Source organism: Denticeps clupeoides, chromosome 1 (genome assembly GCF_900700375.1).
Source record: "Denticeps clupeoides chromosome 1, fDenClu1.1, whole genome shotgun sequence".
NCBI classification, from domain to species: domain Eukaryota; kingdom Metazoa; phylum Chordata; class Actinopteri; order Clupeiformes; family Denticipitidae; genus Denticeps; species Denticeps clupeoides.
The window spans coordinates 29,537,238-29,558,761 of NC_041707.1; the positions used below are offsets into that span (position 1 = coordinate 29,537,238).

At 41.1% G+C, this 21,524-nt stretch overlaps 2 protein-coding genes and 2 long non-coding RNA genes across 4 annotated transcripts; all 4 read left to right on the forward strand.

Moving 5' to 3' along the window:
* Window positions 1–3,241, forward strand: LOC114800391 (speckle-type POZ protein A-like). Its single transcript, XM_028997710.1, has 10 exons — window positions 1–184; window positions 684–894; window positions 1,058–1,176; window positions 1,273–1,416; window positions 1,549–1,676; window positions 1,931–2,093; window positions 2,239–2,294; window positions 2,401–2,523; window positions 2,688–2,830; window positions 2,940–3,241. The coding sequence occupies exons 4-10, from the start codon at window positions 1,293–1,295 to the stop codon at window positions 3,070–3,072; spliced, it is 870 nt and encodes a 289-aa protein (XP_028853543.1). The 5' UTR covers window positions 1–184; window positions 684–894; window positions 1,058–1,176; window positions 1,273–1,292; the 3' UTR covers window positions 3,073–3,241.
* A 4,636-nt stretch (window positions 3,242–7,877) lies between these two features.
* On the forward strand, window positions 7,878–9,021 carry LOC114787335 (uncharacterized). Its single transcript, XR_003749429.1, has 3 exons — window positions 7,878–8,061; window positions 8,561–8,771; window positions 8,935–9,021. It is a non-coding gene; the product is annotated as an uncharacterized LOC114787335 (long non-coding RNA).
* Window positions 9,022–10,341: 1,320 nt separating this feature from the next.
* On the forward strand, window positions 10,342–11,665 carry LOC114800845 (uncharacterized). The gene is made up of 4 exons (XR_003751444.1): window positions 10,342–10,400; window positions 10,565–10,707; window positions 10,817–11,237; window positions 11,452–11,665. It is a non-coding gene; the product is annotated as an uncharacterized LOC114800845 (long non-coding RNA).
* Window positions 11,666–17,087: 5,422 nt separating this feature from the next.
* On the forward strand, window positions 17,088–19,618 carry LOC114800522 (speckle-type POZ protein A-like). Its single transcript, XM_028997996.1, has 8 exons — window positions 17,088–17,174; window positions 17,307–17,434; window positions 17,689–17,851; window positions 17,997–18,052; window positions 18,159–18,281; window positions 18,446–18,588; window positions 18,698–19,114; window positions 19,330–19,618. Exons 1-7 carry the CDS (start codon window positions 17,138–17,140, stop codon window positions 18,828–18,830), a joined length of 783 nt encoding a protein of 260 aa, XP_028853829.1. The 5' UTR covers window positions 17,088–17,137; the 3' UTR covers window positions 18,831–19,114; window positions 19,330–19,618.
* Window positions 19,619–21,524: the final 1,906 nt, after the last annotated feature.

The following is a 21,524-nucleotide window of genomic DNA, read 5'->3' on the forward strand; positions in this document are numbered from 1 at the left end:
TGATCAACATGAGAACTTTTAGTTTTATCTTGTTCTCCTTTATATATAATATAATACAATTACAGGTTGTTTTGTTGTGAAGGACGTATAGAGTCGTTGTCATAGTAACCGCGTTTTATAAACACAAATCATGTGAATTCTACTCAGTTTCAACATAAAACAGCACTGAGCGGCAGCACTTTTGGTGAGTACCAACAAAATTTGAGATGGTATTAGCATTAGCGGGCTGGCTAGCCTGTAAACTCGCTCTACTTCCCAAGTCACCTCTTTGTGTTTTGAGAGCAAAACTATCGACGATAAAAGCATCAGAACGAGCATAATTTTCACTTGATCGGCAGGGCTCGTGTTTTGGAAGTTTTATTTATTGAAACAACTGCCATTAACTTGCAGAGAGACTCGAAGCCAAATAAATATCAACCTGTGAGCGATTTGAGTTTAGCGCGATTTAGTTGTAAGAGGTGCTTCAAAGGACGCGAGACGAATGTTTATTGTGCTCAAAACCCAGAGGTCTGCTCATCTTGACGTTTCACATTCACGTTTCAAAACTCTGTAGAGTGTGTAAAAATGAACAAACAAGTGTAGATACAGCGAATAGATGTTTTCAGTGTCCCCTCAAGTTACACCATCACAGCCTGTATTTCTATGAGTGTGTTTTGTCAATGTCATTTTCTCCATCATTGCAGATTATTAGTGATCAGAGACTATTCTTCAGAGATTCCTGAACAGTGATTCCTGCAAGAGATTCTACAGAGAGAGATTCCAGCGAGGGAGAGACCTGAGAGAGATTCCAGCAACAGCTTCCACGGAGAGATCCCAGCGAGGGAGAGACCTGAGAGGGACCACTGAAGGATTCATTAGATCCTCAAAATGGCCCTCAGCTACGACCACACTCAGGTATGTGCACATCTGTGAGGCAAATACATAACTGTCTGTATATTTTAGAATGCATTGCTCACTCCCTCTCTGTTGTTGCAGTGAACTGTGTTGAGATCTGCTGCTTGATTTGTTAAATAAATGTGCAAACGAATGACAAAATATATACAATTTGCCCTCTCAGCGCCAAGTGGACAAATATTCATACGTCTGGACCATCAGCAGCTTCAGCTTTGCTGACGATGTGAATGGTGTCCCCATCATGAGCTCCACAATTTCCAACCCCAGTGGAGATCTGCAATGGTAGGTGTTGGTCTTAGTTCTTCATTTGAAGTTCTTCATTCGTTTTTCTGGGAGCTGATCATTTTCTCACTCCTTCCTTCCTCTCTGCATTCTCAGGTGTCTGCAGTTGTTCCCCAATGGCATGGAGCCTGACTACGAGAGCTACCTGTCATTCTATCTTGTTCTGGTCAGACAGAGGTGTGCGGGTTAGTTGTAAACTAGCCATGCTCAATGCCGAGGGACAGGAGGAATTTTCCTTGGGTAAGTTTACCTTGTTTGTTTAAGACAAACTATTTTCTGATAAAAACGATCTGTAAACACAGATGTTTGTATATTATTTTAATGCTGGACTGCAGCGCTGCGATGACCTGTCTGTGTGTTTCTGTGTTACAGTAAATCAGTACGACACCAGGATGTATGAGAACGACAAGCTAGGATTCCCAGACTTCGTACACAGGAGTGACATCCTGGATGACGACTTGGGGTTCTTAAAGGATGACACGCTCACCCTCACCTGTGAAGTAAGTCTCATTGGCTGCCACATTGGTTTCCCATGTGACTGGTGTCAGTAAACATGATCTGTCTGGTCGATGTAAAGATGAACTGTTGCACCGTGATTGTCTGAAGCTGCTGTGTCTTTCTAAAACATCAGCGGGATTCTGTTAGTTTGTATAAATCTAATTGCAGACATTTTTATTATATCCTCAGCTTGTGTGTGTTTAAGTGTCAGTTTCTGTAGCTGGACTGTACTAACTGCTGAGTTGGATTGTTGCAGTTTACAGTGGAGATTGATCCGGACGCCTCCACGCCACAGGTGAAGAAGCAGGAACCCAACATGGCAGAGGAGCTTCGAGAGCTGTGGGACACATCGTTGCATTCTGACTGCATCCTGTCTGTGGCTGGTCAAGAGTTTAAGGCCCACAAAGCCATCCTAGCAGGTAACACAGTCGCCACGTGAAAATATATTAATAGAAGAAAAAACACAGAGACTCACAGTGTATTTGCTAGAATATTGACAATTAGTATACTTCTAGGCAGAAATTGATCTAATACTGACTCCTCTCTTTCTGTGTCTCTTATCAGCCCGCTGTCCCGTCTTTCATAGCATGTTTATGAATAACACGAAAGAGAACCAAACGGTGAGTCAATCGTCTTTCCCATATATCTCAGCTGATCAGTCTAAACACCACTTTTTCTCTTACAGTTTATTACAGCAGTGTTTTTAAGTTATGCTTTCCCCTCTAGGGCCGCGTGGACATCAAGGATATGGAGGCCGACATCTTGGAGGAGATGATTACGTATATCTACACCGGAACATCTCCCAACGTTCACCAGATGGCCTCAAAGCTCATTGCTGCAGCAGACATGGTAGCTCGTGCACACATCCACCTTCAAAACAAAGAGATGATGGTTTCTATTATTGATTACTATAACTTTCTCAGACTCACTCTTAACCCCTCACTATCAGCGCACACAGAGCACATCTCCAGGTTATAGCACTATGTGTAACTCTCTCTCTTTCTTCCCCTCAGCACTGCTTGGATCATCTAAAGCTCATCTGTGAGGATGCACTTTGCAGCAGACTCGACGTAGCCAGTGCTGCAGAGAACCTGATTCTGGGCGACCTCTACCGAGCCCGGCACTTGAAACAAGATGCCCTCACCTTCATCAACTTGTAAATGACAATTCCATCTACATCCTGATCTCAAATCTCCACAGCATGTACTCTAGTAGAATAATTATTTATCCAAATCTAAATTCATTATTTATGTCTTTTGTTGTAGTAATGCTGAAGCGGTTATGAAGACCAACGGGTGGATGATCCTGACGCAAGACCATCCAAACCTTATAGTGGATTTGTATAGTTCCCTGGCTGAGGCCAGCGAACCGCCAGTTAAACGCCAGAGGCTTTTTTAACTTCTTTAATTTCTTACCACAGTGTACTTACTTGTAAAAAATGTAGATGCTGTAAGGTTTTAGAACCAGATGATCAGTTAAAGTATGTCTTATGATTTTCTGTTCAGTAGAGTAGATATTTATAGAGTAGAGATGTTATTGTAGTCAAATGTACATTTGTATATTTTAGGACCAGGACAGCCAGCTGATGGATGGATGGATGGATCAAACTCATCAGTATGCTGTATGGACTCATCCAGGACACCCCACAGCAGATGGACTGGATCTTATTGTACCTGACAAACCAGGTAAAGAAGTTCTGCTTTTCTGCTAATTCTATTCCAACAGTTATTCTATTAGTATGCATTTGTTTGGAAAAATGGAGTAGGAAACCAATGTGCTTTATTAGTTATAAGTCATTTAAAAAACACCATTAAAAATATTTAAAAATATTATTAAAAACAGTATTTTTAGGCCGGGTAGAAACCTATTTTATGTTAGGAATCCATTTGTTCCCACACAGGAAAACCCTGATCCAAAGGACCAAAGGAACCAGAAAGATCAACTGCTTCATTTGTTTCTTTGTTTATTTTTTATTATATTTTAATTTGTTTAGTAATTACACCATTACTTACACGATTTAAATTTTACTACACTTATCCTGAGCACCAACATCCAGTCTCACACTAGGCTGGCCACGGTGTTGTGTAAAAAACAGAGAAAACTTTGTCCCCAGAGCGGGGGGTGGTGGAGTCGCCAAGACGTTGGTCCGGGGCGACACCGTGGCAAGTCTTTATTACCACGCAGGAGATCAAATCCTGCTCTCCTTCTTACTAACCACTCTAGCACTATCTGTCTGTCTGTCTGTCTATGCGTCTGTGTATCTGTCTATTAATTTATTAATGTACTGTTACTTTGTCTCTTTGTTTATTTATTTTTGTTTATTTGATTATTTGTGTTGATTTTGTTTATGTGTTTTTTATTTTATTTGGTCATTTATTACATAATTTACACACACAACATTTTACAACACCTATCCTGAACACACAAACATCCAGTCTAACACTAGACTGGCCACGGTGTTGTGTAAAAAAACAGACAAAACTTTGTCCCCAGAGTGGGGGGTGGTGGAGTGGCCAAGATGTTGGTCCGGGGCGACACCGTGGCAAGTCTTTACCACACAGGACATCAGATCCTGCTTTCCATCTTACTAACCACTCCACCACTGTTTTATTTTATTCATTCATTCATTTTAATATTATTGTCATTTATTTTATTAATACACACACACCATTACAGTACACTTGAACATACCCTGTTTTAAATGTTAGTTTATTACAGTATACCTTATTGTAAATTTACATTAATAGAAATAAAAACCTTTTTATTCCCTTTTTCTGGACTGTGTGATTCATTCTCTCAAAAATGTCTTGGAGATCAGTTATTTTTGGACTAAAAGTTTACAACATAAGACACTAGGGAGACTACAATGTCATACAGGGTACCACTTACTTTAAGGTCCCAGTGAACACAAAATAATAATGGCCTACTAAACCACTCCTTAGTAAAAGGCACATGGCAGCCCGCCTGGAGTTTGACCAAAGGCACCTGGAGGGCGCTCAGAATATGAGAAACACAATTCTCTGGTCTGTTACGTCCTGGTTTAGGACAGGAACGTAAACAACAAGGAAAGAGGGAGAGAAACGGTACCAATTTTTAATAAACAGAAAGACATACAATTAAATCTCGACACAAAGACAAACAAAGCAGTCAGGCCACGAAGAAGCACAGAGTCGATGGCTACTGCAAACAGGGCATCTGTCTTGTGTATTTCCACCCTATTCCTTCTTCCTCATGGAAATGAATCTGGCTTAGTTACCGCATTAACCTTTCTGTAATCAGTACGGAACCAAAATGTCTTGTCAGGCTTAGGGACCAGTAGGCACGGACTACTCCACAGCCACTAACTCTACACAGCCAGCTTGTTCTCCAACAAGTTCACCTCAGACTGCATCACTGTTCGCTTTGTAAAAACTGGGGAGAGTGGAGTAAAAAAACTCTCTCTCTCTACTTACAAAAGCACTGTATTCAAACCACTCCAACTTGATGTTACCTGGCAGAAAGAGGCATGGCACAATAGAGGTTAAAAGGATGAGCAGTTTCTAATTTATTAACACCAGTAAATTATTATTGCACTTACATGTGAATATTGTATGTAAAAAGGTACCAATATTACAGAGAAAGCCAAGATGAAACGAAAGAGTAAAGGGAGAGAGAGAGAGAAAGAGAGAGAAGCCATGAGAAAAATAGGTGAAATAGGAAAGACTCAGTTACTGATGGGAAAATTTCCCTCAGCTTCCAATAGAAAAGATAAAGAAAGTCCCTGACCACAAGTGAACAATCCTTTATACATTTGGCCCACAGGAAGTTGTCACCGACCAATCAGAATGTGTTGTTTCTGTCTAGTCCTGCCCCCCGTGGTCTCCCGTTTGGGGCAGACAAAGGCAGGGCGGGGTATCACAAGAACCTGTGGCAGGCATTTCACACCTCTTGCCATTTGACAAAGATATGGAAAACGGAGGTGTTGAATCTCCATGCAAAACAAAAGCACAGAAACATCATGTTCCTGCGATGTACCATCTTACAGTTTTGTTGGATTCAGCCGATACGGGTGCTGCCTGATGGGAGCATGACCATCAACGTCAACATCATGTTACATGAGAGACGTACCTACAGGGGTGTCAGAGAACAAAGCAGCATGTGACTGAATTAGCCCAATAACATGCATGCGATCTGCTGCAGACAAGCCAGACAGATAAGCTTCTAACTCCTGCAGAATCTCACTATTCTGACCACTGTAAATAAGTTCAGTTAACTCCAAAAAGTCATGATAAATAAAGTTTTGAGGAAGGATTGCAACATGAACAGAGGGGACATTTGAGGCTGTACGTGGGGTCTGAAAAACAGATATTAGACTTTTCAAAACATTTTTTAAATACTTTGTATCACCCTTTTGAAATGATGCTTTCCCTCAAACGTCATGGTCCATAGGTGAACAAGAGGTCCAAAACACCTAGTCAGTTCTGGATAGTGTTCAACATAATGATGTTTGGGTCTGAGATTGAAACACTGCTTTAAGACCCTCTCTGTGACCACTTATTTTAGATTGCATGTACTGAGTGGATTCCTGTACTCATGTACGTGTACTCAAATAAAAGAAGCTGAGCAGACGTGGAGAGAGAAAGAGAGAACTGTGCAGGAAACTGAGGTCTCTCTCTCCCCTTTGCGCAAAGCTGATGAAGAAGGAGCTCACATTGGTTTGTGTGATCATTTTATTAATAATAATAATCCCAACAAGGAGTGTCCCTAAAATCTGGCATCTTTTATCTTAAAATCTCAGATGGTTGACCCATGTGAGCTTAATTTTATTAATGTTGAGTGTTAATGAAATGTGGATATGTTTTTTGATCTTCAACTGCCCTCTTGTGGCAAAAAGCAACAGAATCTAAGTCTGCAACCATATGTTCAGCAACACTGACAGTGTTTGCAGATCAAAATCCACACAGATTACACAGACACAGTCATCAACTAAATAAACAAGCGTATTGAGTATGAAACAGTTAAACACTTAAACACCTTCAAAATGCATTTGACTCAGATGCCTGGACTGGCAGGGGACGTACGTTCACTACACGGGATGCTGCATTCACATCTGGGGACTCTGCAGCCTATGCAGTGGTGAGGAGCTGTCTTCATTTGGGAATTAAGGATGCAAAGAGACAGTATGCACAAAGACTGTTGTCGCGGGTGTTGATGGCACTGCATCGCTTATGAAAAACCGCCCCCACTGCAGATGCAGCATTCTGACCCCTTGCTTCCAGATGATCTTCATCTAATCTATGCACGCTATGAGGTTAAAACCATCTCAAAGGCACCAGCTTCAGCACCAGCACTGAATGACCAGGTTCTAACAGATCTACAGAGGGTGTGATTTCCAACTTTACCTCACCTGCTTGCCTCTGGGTGCCATCTCAACTTCAGGGAACGCACCCTGCACACCCTCATATTGAACAGAACGTCCAGCTTCTACTCATAGCGCCTTCAATACTATTATTCATGAACAGATGGTAGTAAAGTTAACTTCTTGACACAATGTCAGCAACAAAAAAACATTATGAAAACAAGCACATTTTGTTTGGCGTCTGCTCATCATGAGATTTTGTCCCTGGTTTCTGCCAGCCTTTTCCTTGCCTGATCCTGCTTCATGTTCACCTCCTTTTTACCTGACCAGTAATATTAGTATAGGGTTACTATTATAATATCAGCTCTACAACTGATATATTTTCAGTGCCATTACTTCAGTCTGGTGAGGAAAACCCTCTCTGATCCTCATTGTGAAGTAAAAAAGACTGACCACTGCCGAAAGGAGAACTCCAGTGCAACATTTTTATTGGGTCCGGTTCAAAAGTGCCATCAAAAAGAGAATTCGAGCAAAACAAAAACTACAAAGACAGTCAGGGTGCACGCTACAATCTGGGTTGCCAGTTCTTGCGTGTTTGCTCTAGTTTCCGGGATGTTTAATTACATTTTACGGGCACCAATGTCACTATTCAACCAAAATAAACAACACAATAAAGATTCTGCACTTTAATTTTCAGGATGTGCAGACGTATGTGAACAAATGTGACGCAAATAAAATAAAAAAAGTTATTCACTACAATCTGGCAACCGTCAATTTGTTACAACGCCTTGTGCTTGAGCTTCATTTTTATAAAAATGTCAACCCCTCATCCTAAAATATGGCTTTTGTTTTCTTTGACAGTATATGATCAACATGAGAACTTTTAGTTTTATCTTGTTCTCCTTTATATATAATATAATACAATTACAGGTTGTTTTGTTGTGAAGGACGTATAGAGTCGTTGTCATAGTAACCGCGTTTTATAAACACAAATCATGTGAATTCTACTCAGTTTCAACATAAAACAGCACTGAGCGGCAGCACTTTTGGTGAGTACCAACAAAATTTGAGATGGTATTAGCATTAGCGGGCTGGCTAGCCTGTAAACTCGCTCTACTTCCCAAGTCACCTCTTTGTGTTTGGAGAGCAAAACTATCGACGATAAAAGCATCAGAACGAGCATAATTTTCACTTGATCGGCAGGGCTCGTGTTTTGGAAGTTTTATTTATTGAAACAACTGCCATTAACTTGCAGAGAGACTCGAAGCCAAATAAATATCAACCTGTGAGCGATTTGAGTTTAGCGCGATTTAGTGGTAAGAGGTGCTTCAAAGGACGCGAGACGAATGTTTATTGTGCTCAAAACCCAGAGGTCTGCTCATCTTCACGTTTCACATTCACGTTTCAAAACTCTGTAGAGTGTGTAAAAATGAACAAACAAGTGTAGATACAGCGAATAGATGTTTTCAGTGTCCCCTCAAGTTACACCATCACAGCCTGTATTTCTATGAGTGTGTTTTGTCAATGTCATTTTCTCCATCATTGCAGATTATTAGTGATCAGAGACTATTCTTCAGAGATTCCTGAACAGTGATTCCTGCAAGAGATTCTACAGAGAGAGATTCCAGCGAGGGAGAGACCTGAGAGAGATTCCAGCAACAGCTTCCACGGAGAGATCCCAGCGAGGGAGAGACCTGAGAGGGACCACTGAAGGATTCATTAGATCCTCAAAATGGCCCTCAGCTACGACCACACTCAGGTATGTGCACATCTGTGAGGCAAATACATAACTGTCTGTATATTTTAGAATGCATTGCTCACTCCCTCTCTGTTGTTGCAGTGAACTGTGTTGAGATCTGCTGCTTGATTTGTTAAATAAATGTGCAAACGAATGACAAAATATATACAATTTGCCCTCTCAGCGCCAAGTGGACAAATATTCATACGTCTGGACCATCAGCAGCTTCAGCTTTGCTGACGATGTGAATGGTGTCCCCATCATGAGCTCCACAATTTCCAACCCCAGTGGAGATCTGCAATGGTAGGTGTTGGTCTTAGTTCTTCATTTGAAGTTCTTCATTCGTTTTTCTGGGAGCTGATCATTTTCTCACTCCTTCCTTCCTCTCTGCATTCTCAGGTGTCTGCAGTTGTTCCCCAATGGCGTGGAGCCTGACTACGAGAGCTACCTGTCATTCTATCTTGTTCTGGTCAGACAGAGGTGTGCGGGTTAGTTGTAAACTAGCCATGCTCAATGCCGAGGGACAGGAGGAATTTTCCTTGGGTAAGTTTACCTTGTTTGTTTAAGACAAACTATTTTCTGATAAAAACGATCTGTAAACACAGATGATTGTATATTATTTTAATGCTGGACTGCAGCGCTGAGATGACCTGTCTGTGTGTTGCTGTGTTACAGTAAATCAGTACGACACCAGGATGTATGAGAACGACAAGCTAGGATTCCCAGACTTCGTACACAGGAGTGACATCCTGGATGACGACTTGGGGTTCTTAAAGGATGACACGCTCACCCTCACCTGTGAAGTAAGTCTCATTGGCTGCCACATTGGTTTCCCATGTGACTGGTGTCAGTAAACATGATCTGTCTGGTCGATGTAAAGATGAACTGTTGCACCGTGATTGTCTGAAGCTGCTGTGTCTTTCTAAAACATCAGCGGGATTCTGTTAGTTTGTATAAATCTAATTGCAGACATTTTTATTATATCCTCAGCTTGTGTGTGTTTAAGTGTCAGTTTCTGTAGCTGGACTGTACTAACTGCTGAGTTGGATTGTTGCAGTTTACAGTGGAGATTGATCCGGACGCCTCCACGCCACAGGTGAAGAAGCAGGAACCCAACATGGCAGAGGAGCTTCGAGAGCTGTGGGACACATCGTTGCATTCTGACTGCATCCTGTCTGTGGCTGGTCAAGAGTTTAAGGCCCACAAAGCCATCCTAGCAGGTAACACAGTCGCCACGTGAAAATATATTAATAGAAGAAAAAACACAGAGACTCACAGTGTATTTGCTAGAATATTGACAATTAGTATACTTCTAGGCAGAAATTGATCTAATACTGACTCCTCTCTTTCTGTGTCTCTTATCAGCCCGCTGTCCCGTCTTTCATAGCATGTTTATGAATAACACGAAAGAGAACCAAACGGTGAGTCAATCGTCTTTCCCATATATCTCAGCTGATCAGTCTAAACACCACTTTTTCTCTTACAGTTTATTACAGCAGTGTTTTTAAGTTATGCTTTCCCCTCTAGGGCCGCGTGGACATCAAGGATATGGAGGCCGACATTTTGGAGGAGATGATTACGTATATCTACACCGGAACATCTCCCAACGTTCACCAGATGGCCTCAAAGCTCATTGCTGCAGCAGACATGGTAGCTCGTGCACACATCCACCTTCAAAACAAAGAGATGATGGTTTCTATTATTGATTACTATAACTTTCTCAGACTCACTCTTAACCCCTCACTATCAGCGCACACAGAGCACATCTCCAGGTTATAGCACTATGTGTAACTCTCTCTCTTTCTTCCCCTCAGCACTGCTTGGATCATCTAAAGCTCATCTGTGAGGATGCACTTTGCAGCAGACTCGACGTAGCCAGTGCTGCAGAGAACCTGATTCTGGGCGACCTCTACCGAGCCCGGCACTTGAAACAAGATGCCCTCACCTTCATCAACTTGTAAATGACAATTCCATCTACATCCTGATCTCAAATCTCCACAGCATGTACTCTAGTAGAATAATTATTTATCCAAATCTAAATTCATTATTTATGTCTTTTGTTGTAGTAATGCTGAAGCGGTTATGAAGACCAACGGGTGGATGATCCTGACGCAAGACCATCCAAACCTTATAGTGGATTTGTATAGTTCCCTGGCTGAGGCCAGCGAACCGCCAGTTAAACGCCAGAGGCTTTTTTAACTTCTTTAATTTCTTACCACAGTGTACTTACTTGTAAAAAATGTAGATGCTGTAAGGTTTTAGAACCAGATGATCAGTTAAAGTATGTCTTATGATTTTCTGTTCAGTAGAGTAGATATTTATAGAGTAGAGATGTTATTGTAGTCAAATGTACATTTGTATATTTTAGGACCAGGACAGCCAGCTGAATGGATGGATGGATGGATCAAACTCATCAGTATGCTGTATGGACTCATCCAGGACACCCCACAGCAGATGGACTGGATCTTATTGTACCTGACAAACCAGGTAAAGAAGTTCTGCTTTTCTGCTAATTCTATTCCAACAGTTATTCTATTAGTATGCATTTGTTTGGAAAAATGGAGTAGGAAACCAATGTGCTTTATTAGTTATAAGTCATTTAAAAAACACCATTAAAATATTTAAAAATATTATTAAAAACAGTATTTTTAGGCCGGGTAGAAACCTATTTTATGTTAGGAATCCATTTGTTCCCACACAGGAAAACCCTGATCCAAAGGACCAAAGGAACCAGAAAGATCAACTGCTTCATTTGTTTCTTTGTTTATTTTTTATTATATTTTAATTTGTTTAGTAATTACACCATTACTTACACGATTTAAATTTTACTACACTTATCCTGAGCACCAACATCCAGTCTCACACTAGGCTGGCCACGGTGTTGTGTAAAAAGCAGAGAAAACTTTGTCCCCAGAGCGGGGGGTGGTGGAGTCGGCCAAGACGTTGGTCCGGGGCGACACCGTGGCAAGTCTTTATTACCACGCAGGAGATCAAATCCTGCTCTCCTTCTTACTAACCACTCTAGCACTATCTGTCTGTCTGTCTGTCTATGCGTCTGTGTATCTGTCTATTAATTTATTAATGTACTGTTACTTTGTCTCTTTGTTTATTTATTTTTGTTTATTTGATTATTTGTGTTGATTTTGTTTATGTGTTTTTTATTTTATTTGGTCATTTATTACATAATTTACACACACAACATTTTACAACACCTATCCTGAACACACAAACATCCAGTCTAACACTAGACTGGCCACGGTGTTGTGTAAAAAAACAGACAAAACTTTGTCCCCAGAGTGGGGGGTGGTGGAGTGGCCAAGATGTTGGTCCGGGGCGACACCGTGGCAAGTCTTTACCACACAGGACATCAGATCCTGCTTTCCATCTTACTAACCACTCCACCACTGTTTTATTTTATTCATTCATTCATTTTAATATTATTGTCATTTATTTTATTAATACACACACACCATTACAGTACACTTGAACATACCCTGTTTTAAATGTTAGTTTATTACAGTATACCTTATTGTAAATTTACATTAATAGAAATAAAAACCTTTTTATTCCCTTTTTCTGGACTGTGTGATTCATTCTCTCAAAAATGTCTTGGAGATCAGTTATTTTTGGACTAAAAGTTTACAACATAAGACACTAGGGAGACTACAATGTCATACAGGGTACCACTTACTTTAAGGTCCCAGTGAACACAAAATAATAATGGCCTACTAAACCACTCCTTAGTAAAAGGCACATGGCAGCCCGCCTGGAGTTTGACCAAAGGCACCTGGAGGGCGCTCAGAATATGAGAAACACAATTCTCTGGTCTGTTACGTCCTGGTTTAGGACAGGAACGTAAACAACAAGGAAAGAGGGAGAGAAACGGTACCAATTTTTAATAAACAGAAAGACATACAATTAAATCTCGACACAAAGACAAACAAAGCAGTCAGGCCACGAAGAAGCACAGAGTCGATGGCTACTGCAAACAGGGCATCTGTCTTGTGTATTTCCACCCTATTCCTTCTTCCTCATGGAAATGAATCTGGCTTAGTTACCGCATTAACCTTTCTGTAATCAGTACGGAACCAAAATGTCTTGTCAGGCTTAGGGACCAGTAGGCACGGACTACTCCACAGCCACTAACTCTACACAGCCAGCTTGTTCTCCAACAAGTTCACCTCAGACTGCATCACTGTTCGCTTTGTAAAAACTGGGGAGAGTGGAGTAAAAAAACTCTCTCTCTCTACTTACAAAAGCACTGTATTCAAACCACTCCAACTTGATGTTACCTGGCAGAAAGAGGCATGGCACAATAGAGGTTAAAAGGATGAGCAGTTTCTAATTTATTAACACCAGTAAATTATTATTGCACTTACATGTGAATATTGTATGTAAAAAGGTACCAATATTACAGAGAAAGCCAAGATGAAACGAAAGAGTAAAGGGAGAGAGAGAGAGAAAGAGAGAGAAGCCATGAGAAAAATAGGTGAAATAGGAAAGACTCAGTTACTGATGGGAAAATTTCCCTCAGCTTCCAATAGAAAAGATAAAGAAAGTCCCTGACCACAAGTGAACAATCCTTTATACATTTGGCCCACAGGAAGTTGTCACCGACCAATCAGAATGTGTTGTTTCTGTCTAGTCCTGCCCCCCGTGGTCTCCCGTTTGGGGCAGACAAAGGCAGGGCGGGGTATCACAAGAACCTGTGGCAGGCATTTCACACCTCTTGCCATTTGACAAAGATATGGAAAACGGAGGTGTTGAATCTCCATGCAAAACAAAAGCACAGAAACATCATGTTCCTGCGATGTACCATCTTACAGTTTTGTTGGATTCAGCCGATACGGGTGCTGCCTGATGGGAGCATGACCATCAACGTCAACATCATGTTACATGAGAGACGTACCTACAGGGGTGTCAGAGAACAAAGCAGCATGTGACTGAATTAGCCCAATAACATGCATGCGATCTGCTGCAGACAAGCCAGACAGATAAGCTTCTAACTCCTGCAGAATCTCACTATTCTGACCACTGTAAATAAGTTCAGTTAACTCCAAAAAGTCATGATAAATAAAGTTTTGAGGAAGGATTGCAACATGAACAGAGGGGACATTTGAGGCTGTACGTGGGGTCTGAAAAACAGATATTAGACTTTTCAAAACATTTTTTAAATACTTTGTATCACCCTTTTGAAATGATGCTTTCCCTCAAACGTCATGGTCCATAGGTGAACAAGAGGTCCAAAACACCTAGTCAGTTCTGGATAGTGTTCAACATAATGATGTTTGGGTCTGAGATTGAAACACTGCTTTAAGACCCTCTCTGTGACCACTTATTTTAGATTGCATGTACTGAGTGGATTCCTGTACTCATGTACGTGTACTCAAATAAAAGAAGCTGAGCAGACGTGGAGAGAGAAAGAGAGAACTGTGCAGGAAACTGAGGTCTCTCTCTCCCCTTTGCGCAAAGCTGATGAAGAAGGAGCTCACATTGGTTTGTGTGATCATTTTATTAATAATAATAATCCCAACAAGGAGTGTCCCTAAAATCTGGCATCTTTTATCTTAAAATCTCAGATGGTTGACCCATGTGAGCTTAATTTTATTAATGTTGAGTGTTAATGAAATGTGGATATGTTTTTTGATCTTCAACTGCCCTCTTGTGGCAAAAAGCAACAGAATCTAAGTCTGCAACCATATGTTCAGCAACACTGACAGTGTTTGCAGATCAAAATCCACACAGATTACACAGACACAGTCATCAACTAAATAAACAAGCGTATTGAGTATGAAACAGTTAAACACTTAAACACCTTCAAAATGCATTTGACTCAGATGCCTGGACTGGCAGGGGACGTACGTTCACTACACGGGATGCTGCATTCACATCTGGGGACTCTGCAGCCTATGCAGTGGTGAGGAGCTGTCTTCATTTGGGAATTAAGGATGCAAAGAGACAGTATGCACAAAGACTGTTGTCGCGGGTGTTGATGGCACTGCATCGCTTATGAAAAACCGCCCCCACTGCAGATGCAGCATTCTGACCCCTTGCTTCCAGATGATCTTCATCTAATCTATGCACGCTATGAGGTTAAAACCATCTCAAAGGCACCAGCTTCAGCACCAGCACTGAATGACCAGGTTCTAACAGATCTACAGAGGGTGTGATTTCCAACTTTACCTCACCTGCTTGCCTCTGGGTGCCATCTCAACTTCAGGGAACGCACCCTGCACACCCTCATATTGAACAGAACGTCCAGCTTCTACTCATAGCGCCTTCAATACTATTATTCATGAACAGATGGTAGTAAAGTTAACTTCTTGACACAATGTCAGCAACAAAAAAACATTATGAAAACAAGCACATTTTGTTTGGCGTCTGCTCTTCATGAGATTTTGTCCCTGGTTTCTGCCAGCCTTTTCCTTGCCTGATCCTGCTTCATGTTCACCTCCTTTTTACCTGACCAGTAATATTAGTATAGGGTTACTATTATAATATCAGCTCTACAACTGATATATTTTCAGTGCCATTACTTCAGTCTGGTGAGGAAAACCCTCTCTGATCCTCATTGTGAAGTAAAAAAGACTGACCACTGCCAAAAGGAGAACTCCAGTGCAACATTTTTATTGGGTCGGGTTCAAAAGTGCCATCAAAAAGAGAATTCGAGCAAAACAAAAACTACAAAGACAGTCAGGGTGCACGCTACAATCTGGGTTGCCAGTTCTTGCGTGTTTGCTCTAGTTTCCGGGATGTTTAATTACATTTTACGGGCACCAATGTCACTATTCAACCAAAATAAACAACACAATAAAGATTCTGCACTTTAATTTTCAGGATGTGCAGACGTATGTGAACAAATGTGACGCAAATAAAAAAAAAAAAAAAGTTATTCACTACAATCTGGCAACCGTCAATTTGTTACAACGCCTTGTGCTTGAGCTTCATTTTTATAAAAATGTCAACCCCTCATCCTAAAATATGGCTTTTGTTTTCTTTGACAGTATATGATCAACATGAGAACTTTTAGTTTTATCTTGTTCTCCTTTATATATAATATAATACAATTACAGGTTGTTTTGTTGTGAAGGACGTATAGAGTCGTTGTCATAGTAACCGCGTTTTATAAACACAAATCATGTGAATTCTACTCAGTTTCAACAAAAAACAGCACTGAGCGGCAGCACTTTTGGTGAGTACCAACAAAATTTGAGATGGTATTAGCATTAGCGGGCTGGCTAGCCTGTAAACTCGCTCTACTTCCCAAGTCACCTCTTTGTGTTTTGAGAGCAAAACTATCGACGATAAAAGCATCAGAACGAGCATAATTTTCACTTGATCGGCAGGGCTCGTGTTTTGGAAGTTTTATTTATTGAAACAACTGCCATTAACTTGCAGAGAGACTCGAAGCCAAATAAATATCAACCTGTGAGCGATTTGAGTTTAGCGCGATTTAGTTGTAAGAGGTGCTTCAAAGGACGCGAGACGAATGTTTATTGTGCTCAAAACCCAGAGGTCTGCTCATCTTCACGTTTCACATTCACGTTTCAAAACTCTGTAGAGTGTGTAAAAATGAACAAACAAGTGTAGATACAGCGAATAGATGTTTTCAGTGTCCCCTCAAGTTACACCATCACAGCCTGTATTTCTATGAGTGTGTTTTGTCAATGTCATTTTCTCCATCATTGCAGATTATTAGTGATCAGAGACTATTCTTCAGAGATTCCTGAACAGTGATTCCTGCAAGAGATTCTACAGAGAGAGATTCCAGCGAGGGAGAGACCTGAGAGAGATTCCAGCAACAGCTTCCACGGAGAGATCCCAGCGAGGGAGAGACCTGAGAGGGACCACTGAAGGATTCATTAGATCCTCAAAATGGCCCTCAGCTACGACCACACTCAGGTATGTGCACATCTGTGAGGCAAATACATAATTGTCTGTATATTTTAGAATGCATTGCTCACTCCCTCTCTGTTGTTGCAGTGAACTGTGTTGAGATCTGCTGCTTGATTTGTTAAATAAATGTGCAAACGAATGACAAAATATATACAATTTGCCCTCTCAGCGCCAAGTGGACAAATATTCATACGTCTGGACCATCAGCAGCTTCAGCTTTGCTGACGATGTGAATGGTGTCCCCATCATGAGCTCCACAATTTCCAACCCCAGTGGAGATCTGCAATGGTAGGTGTTGGTCTTAGTTCTTCATTTGAAGTTCTTCATTCGTTTTTCTGGGAGCTGATCATTTTCTCACTCCTTCCTTCCTCTCTGCATTCTCAGGTGTCTGCAGTTGTTCCCCAATGGCGTGGAGCCTGACTACGAGAGCTACCTGTCATTCTATCTTGTTCTGGTCAGACAGAGGTGTGCGGGTTAGTTGTAAACTAGCCATGCTCAATGCCGAGGGACAGGAGGAATTTTCCTTGGGTAAGTTTACCTTGTTTGTTTAAGACAAACTATTTTCTGATAAAAACGATCTGTAAACACAGATGTTTGTATATTATTTTAATGCTGGACTGCAGCGCTGCGATGACCTGTCTGTGTGTTGCTGTGTTACAGTAAATCAGTACGACACCAGGATGTATGAGAACGACAAGCTAGGATTCCCAGACTTCGTACACAGGAGTGACATCCTGGATGACGACTTGGGGTTCTTAAAGGATGACACGCTCACCCTCACCTGTGAAGTAAGTCTCATTGGCTGCCACATTGGTTTCCCATGTGACTGGTGTCAGTAAACATGATCTGTCTGGTCGATGTAAAGATGAACTGTTGCACCGTGATTGTCTGAAGCTGCTGTGTCTTTCTAAAACATCAGCGGGATTCTGTTAGTTTGTATAAATCTAATTGCAGACATTTTTATTATATCCTCAGCTTGTGTGTGTTTAAGTGTCAGTTTCTGTAGCTGGACTGTACTAACTGCTGAGTTGGATTGTTGCAGTTTACAGTGGAGATTGATCCGGACGCCTCCACGCCACAGGTGAAGAAGCAGGAACCCAACATGGCAGAGGAGCTTCGAGAGCTGTGGGACACATCGTTGCATTCTGACTGCATCCTGTCTGTGGCTGGTCAAGAGTTTAAGGCCCACAAAGCCATCCTAGCAGGTAACACAGTCGCCACGTGAAAATATATTAATAGAAGAAAAAACACAGAGACTCACAGTGTATTTGCTAGAATATTGACAATTAGTATACTTCTAGGCAGAAATTGATCTAATACTGACTCCTCTCTTTCTGTGTCTCTTATCAGCCCGCTGTCCCGTCTTTCATAGCATGTTTATGAATAACACGAAAGAGAACCAAACGGTGAGTCAATCGTCTTTCCCATATATCTCAGCTGATCAGTCTAAACACCACTTTTTCTCTTACAGTTTATTACAGCAGTGTTTTTAAGTTATGCTTTCCCCTCTAGGGCCGCGTGGACATCAAGGATATGGAGGCCGACATCTTGGAGGAGATGATTACGTATATCTACACCGGAACATCTCCCAACGATCACCAGATGGCCTCAAAGCTCATTGCTGCAGCAGACATGGTAGCTCGTGCACACATCCACCTTCAAAACAAAGAGATGATGGTTTCTATTATTGATTACTATAACTTTCTCAGACTCACTCTTAACCCCTCACTATCAGCGCACACAGAGCACATCTCCAGGTTATAGCACTATGTGTAACTCTCTCTCTTTCTTCCCCTCAGCACTGCTTGGATCATCTAAAGCTCATCTGTGAGGATGCACTTTGCAGCAGACTCGACGTAGCCAGTGCTGCAGAGAACCTGATTCTGGGCGACCTCTACCGAGCCCGGCACTTGAAACAAGATGCCCTCACCTTCATCAACTTGTAAATGACAATTCCATCTACATCCTGATCTCAAATCTCCACAGCATGTACTCTAGTAGAATAATTATTTATCCAAATCTAAATTCATTATTTATGTCTTTTGTTGTAGTAATGCTGAAGCGGTTATGAAGACCAACGGGTGGATGATCCTGACGCAAGACCATCCAAACCTTATAGTGGATTTGTATAGTTCCCTGGCTGAGGCCAGCGAACCGCCAGTTAAACGCCAGAGGCTTTTTTAACTTCTTTAATTTCTTACCACAGTGTACTTACTTGTAAAAAATGTAGATGCTGTAAGGTTTTAGAACCAGATGATCAGTTAAAGTATGTCTTATGATTTTCTGTTCAGTAGAGTAGATATTTATAGAGTAGAGATGTTATTGTAGTCAAATGTACATTTGTATATTTTAGGACCAGGACAGCCAGCTGGATGGATGGATGGATCAAACTCATCAGTATGCTGTATGGACTCATCCAGGACACCCCACAGCAGATGGACTGGATCTTATTGTACCTGACAAACCAGGTAAAGAAGTTCTGCTTTTCTGCTAATTCTATTCCAACAGTTATTCTATTAGTATGCATTTGTTTGGAAAAATGGAGTAGGAAACCAATGTGCTTTATTAGTTATAAGTCATTTAAAAAACACCATTAAAAATATTTTAAAATATTATTAAAAACAGTATTTTTAGGCCGGGTAGAAACCTATTTTATGTTAGGAATCCATTTGTTCCCACACAGGAAAACCCTGATCCAAAGGACCAAAGGAACCAGAAAGATCAACTGCTTCATTTGTTTCTTTGTTTATTTTTTATTATATTTTAATTTGTTTAGTAATTACACCATTACATACACGATTTAAATTTTACTACACTTATCCTGAGCACCAACATCCAGTCTCACACTAGGCTGGCCACGGTGTTGTGTAAAAAACAGAGAAAACTTTGTCCCCAGAGCGGGGGGTGGTGGAGTCGCCAAGACGTTGGTCCGGGGCGACACCGTGGCAAGTCTTTATTACCACGCAGGAGATCAAATCCTGCTCTCCTTCTTACTAACCACTCTAGCACTATCTGTCTGTCTGTCTGTCTATGCGTCTGTGTATCTGTCTATTAATTTATTAATGTACTGTTACTTTGTCTCTTTGTTTATTTATTTTTGTTTATTTGATTATTTGTGTTGATTTTGTTTATGTGTTTTTTATTTTATTTGGTCATTTATTACATAATTTACACACACAACATTTTAACACACCTATCCTGAACACACAAACATCCAGTCTAACACTAGACTGGCCATGGTGTTGTGTAAAAAAACAGACAAAACTTTGTCCCCAGAGTGGGGGGTGGTGGAGTGGCCAAGATGTTGGTCCGGGGCGACACCGTGGCAAGTCTTTACCACACAGGACATCAGATCCTGCTTTCCATCTTACTAACCACTCCACCACTGTTTTATTTTATTCATTCATTCATTTTAATATTATTGTCATTTATTTTATTAATACACACACACCATTACAGTACACTTGAACATACCCTGTTTTAAATGTTAGTTTATTACAGTATACCTTATTGTAAATTTACATTAATAGAAATAAAAACCTTTTTATTCCCTTTTTCTGGACTGTGTGATTCATTCTCTCAAAAATGTCTTGGAGATCAGTTATTTTTGGACTAAAAGTTTACAACATAAGACACTAGGGAGACTACAATGTCATACAGGGTACCACTTACTTTAAGGTCCCAGTGAACACAAAATAATAATGGCCTACTAAACCACTCCTTAGTAAAAGGCACATGGCAGCCCGCCTGGAGTTTGACCAAAGGCACCTGGAGGGCGCTCAGAATATGAGAAACACAATTCTCTGGTCTGTTACGTCCTGGTTTAGGACAGGAACGTAAACAACAAGGAAAGAGGGAGAGAAACGGTACCAATTTTTAATAAACAGAAAGACATACAATTAAATCTCGACACAAAGACAAACAAAGCAGTCAGGCCACGAAGAAGCACAGAGTCGATGGCTACTGCAAACAGGGCATCTGTCTTGTGTATTTCCACCCTATTCCTTCTTCCTCATGGAAATGAATCTGGCTTAGTTACCGCATTAACCTTTCTGTAATCAGTACGGAACCAAAATGTCTTGTCAGGCTTAGGGACCAGTAGGCACGGACTACTCCACAGCCACTAACTCTACACAGCCAGCTTGTTCTCCAACAAGTTCACCTCAGACTGCATCACTGTTCGCTTTGTAAAAACTGGGGAGAGTGGAGTAAAAAAACTCTCTCTCTCTACTTACAAAAGCACTGTATTCAAACCACTCCAACTTGATGTTACCTGGCAGAAAGAGGCATGGCACAATAGAGGTTAAAAGGATGAGCAGTTTCTAATTTATTAACACCAGTAAATTATTATTGCACTTACATGTGAATATTGTATGTAAAAAGGTACCAATATTACAGAGAAAGCCAAGATGAAACGAAAGAGTAAAGGGAGAGAGAGAGAGAAAGAGAGAGAAGCCATGAGAAAAATAGGTGAAATAGGAAAGACTCAGTTACTGATGGGAAAATTTCCCTCAGCTTCCAATAGAAAAGATAAAGAAAGTCCCTGACCACAAGTGAACAATCCTTTATACATTTGGCCCACAGGAAGTTGTCACCGACCAATCAGAATGTGTTGTTTCTGTCTAGTCCTGCCCCCCGTGGTCTCCCGTTTGGGGCAGACAAAGGCAGGGCGGGGTATCACAAGAACCTGTGGCAGGCATTTCACACCTCTTGCCATTTGACAAAGATATGGAAAACGGAGGTGTTGAATCTCCATGCAAAACAAAAGCACAGAAACATCATGTTCCTGCGATGTACCATCTTACAGTTTTGTTGGATTCAGCCGATACGGGTGCTGCCTGATGGGAGCATGACCATCAACGTCAACATCATGTTACA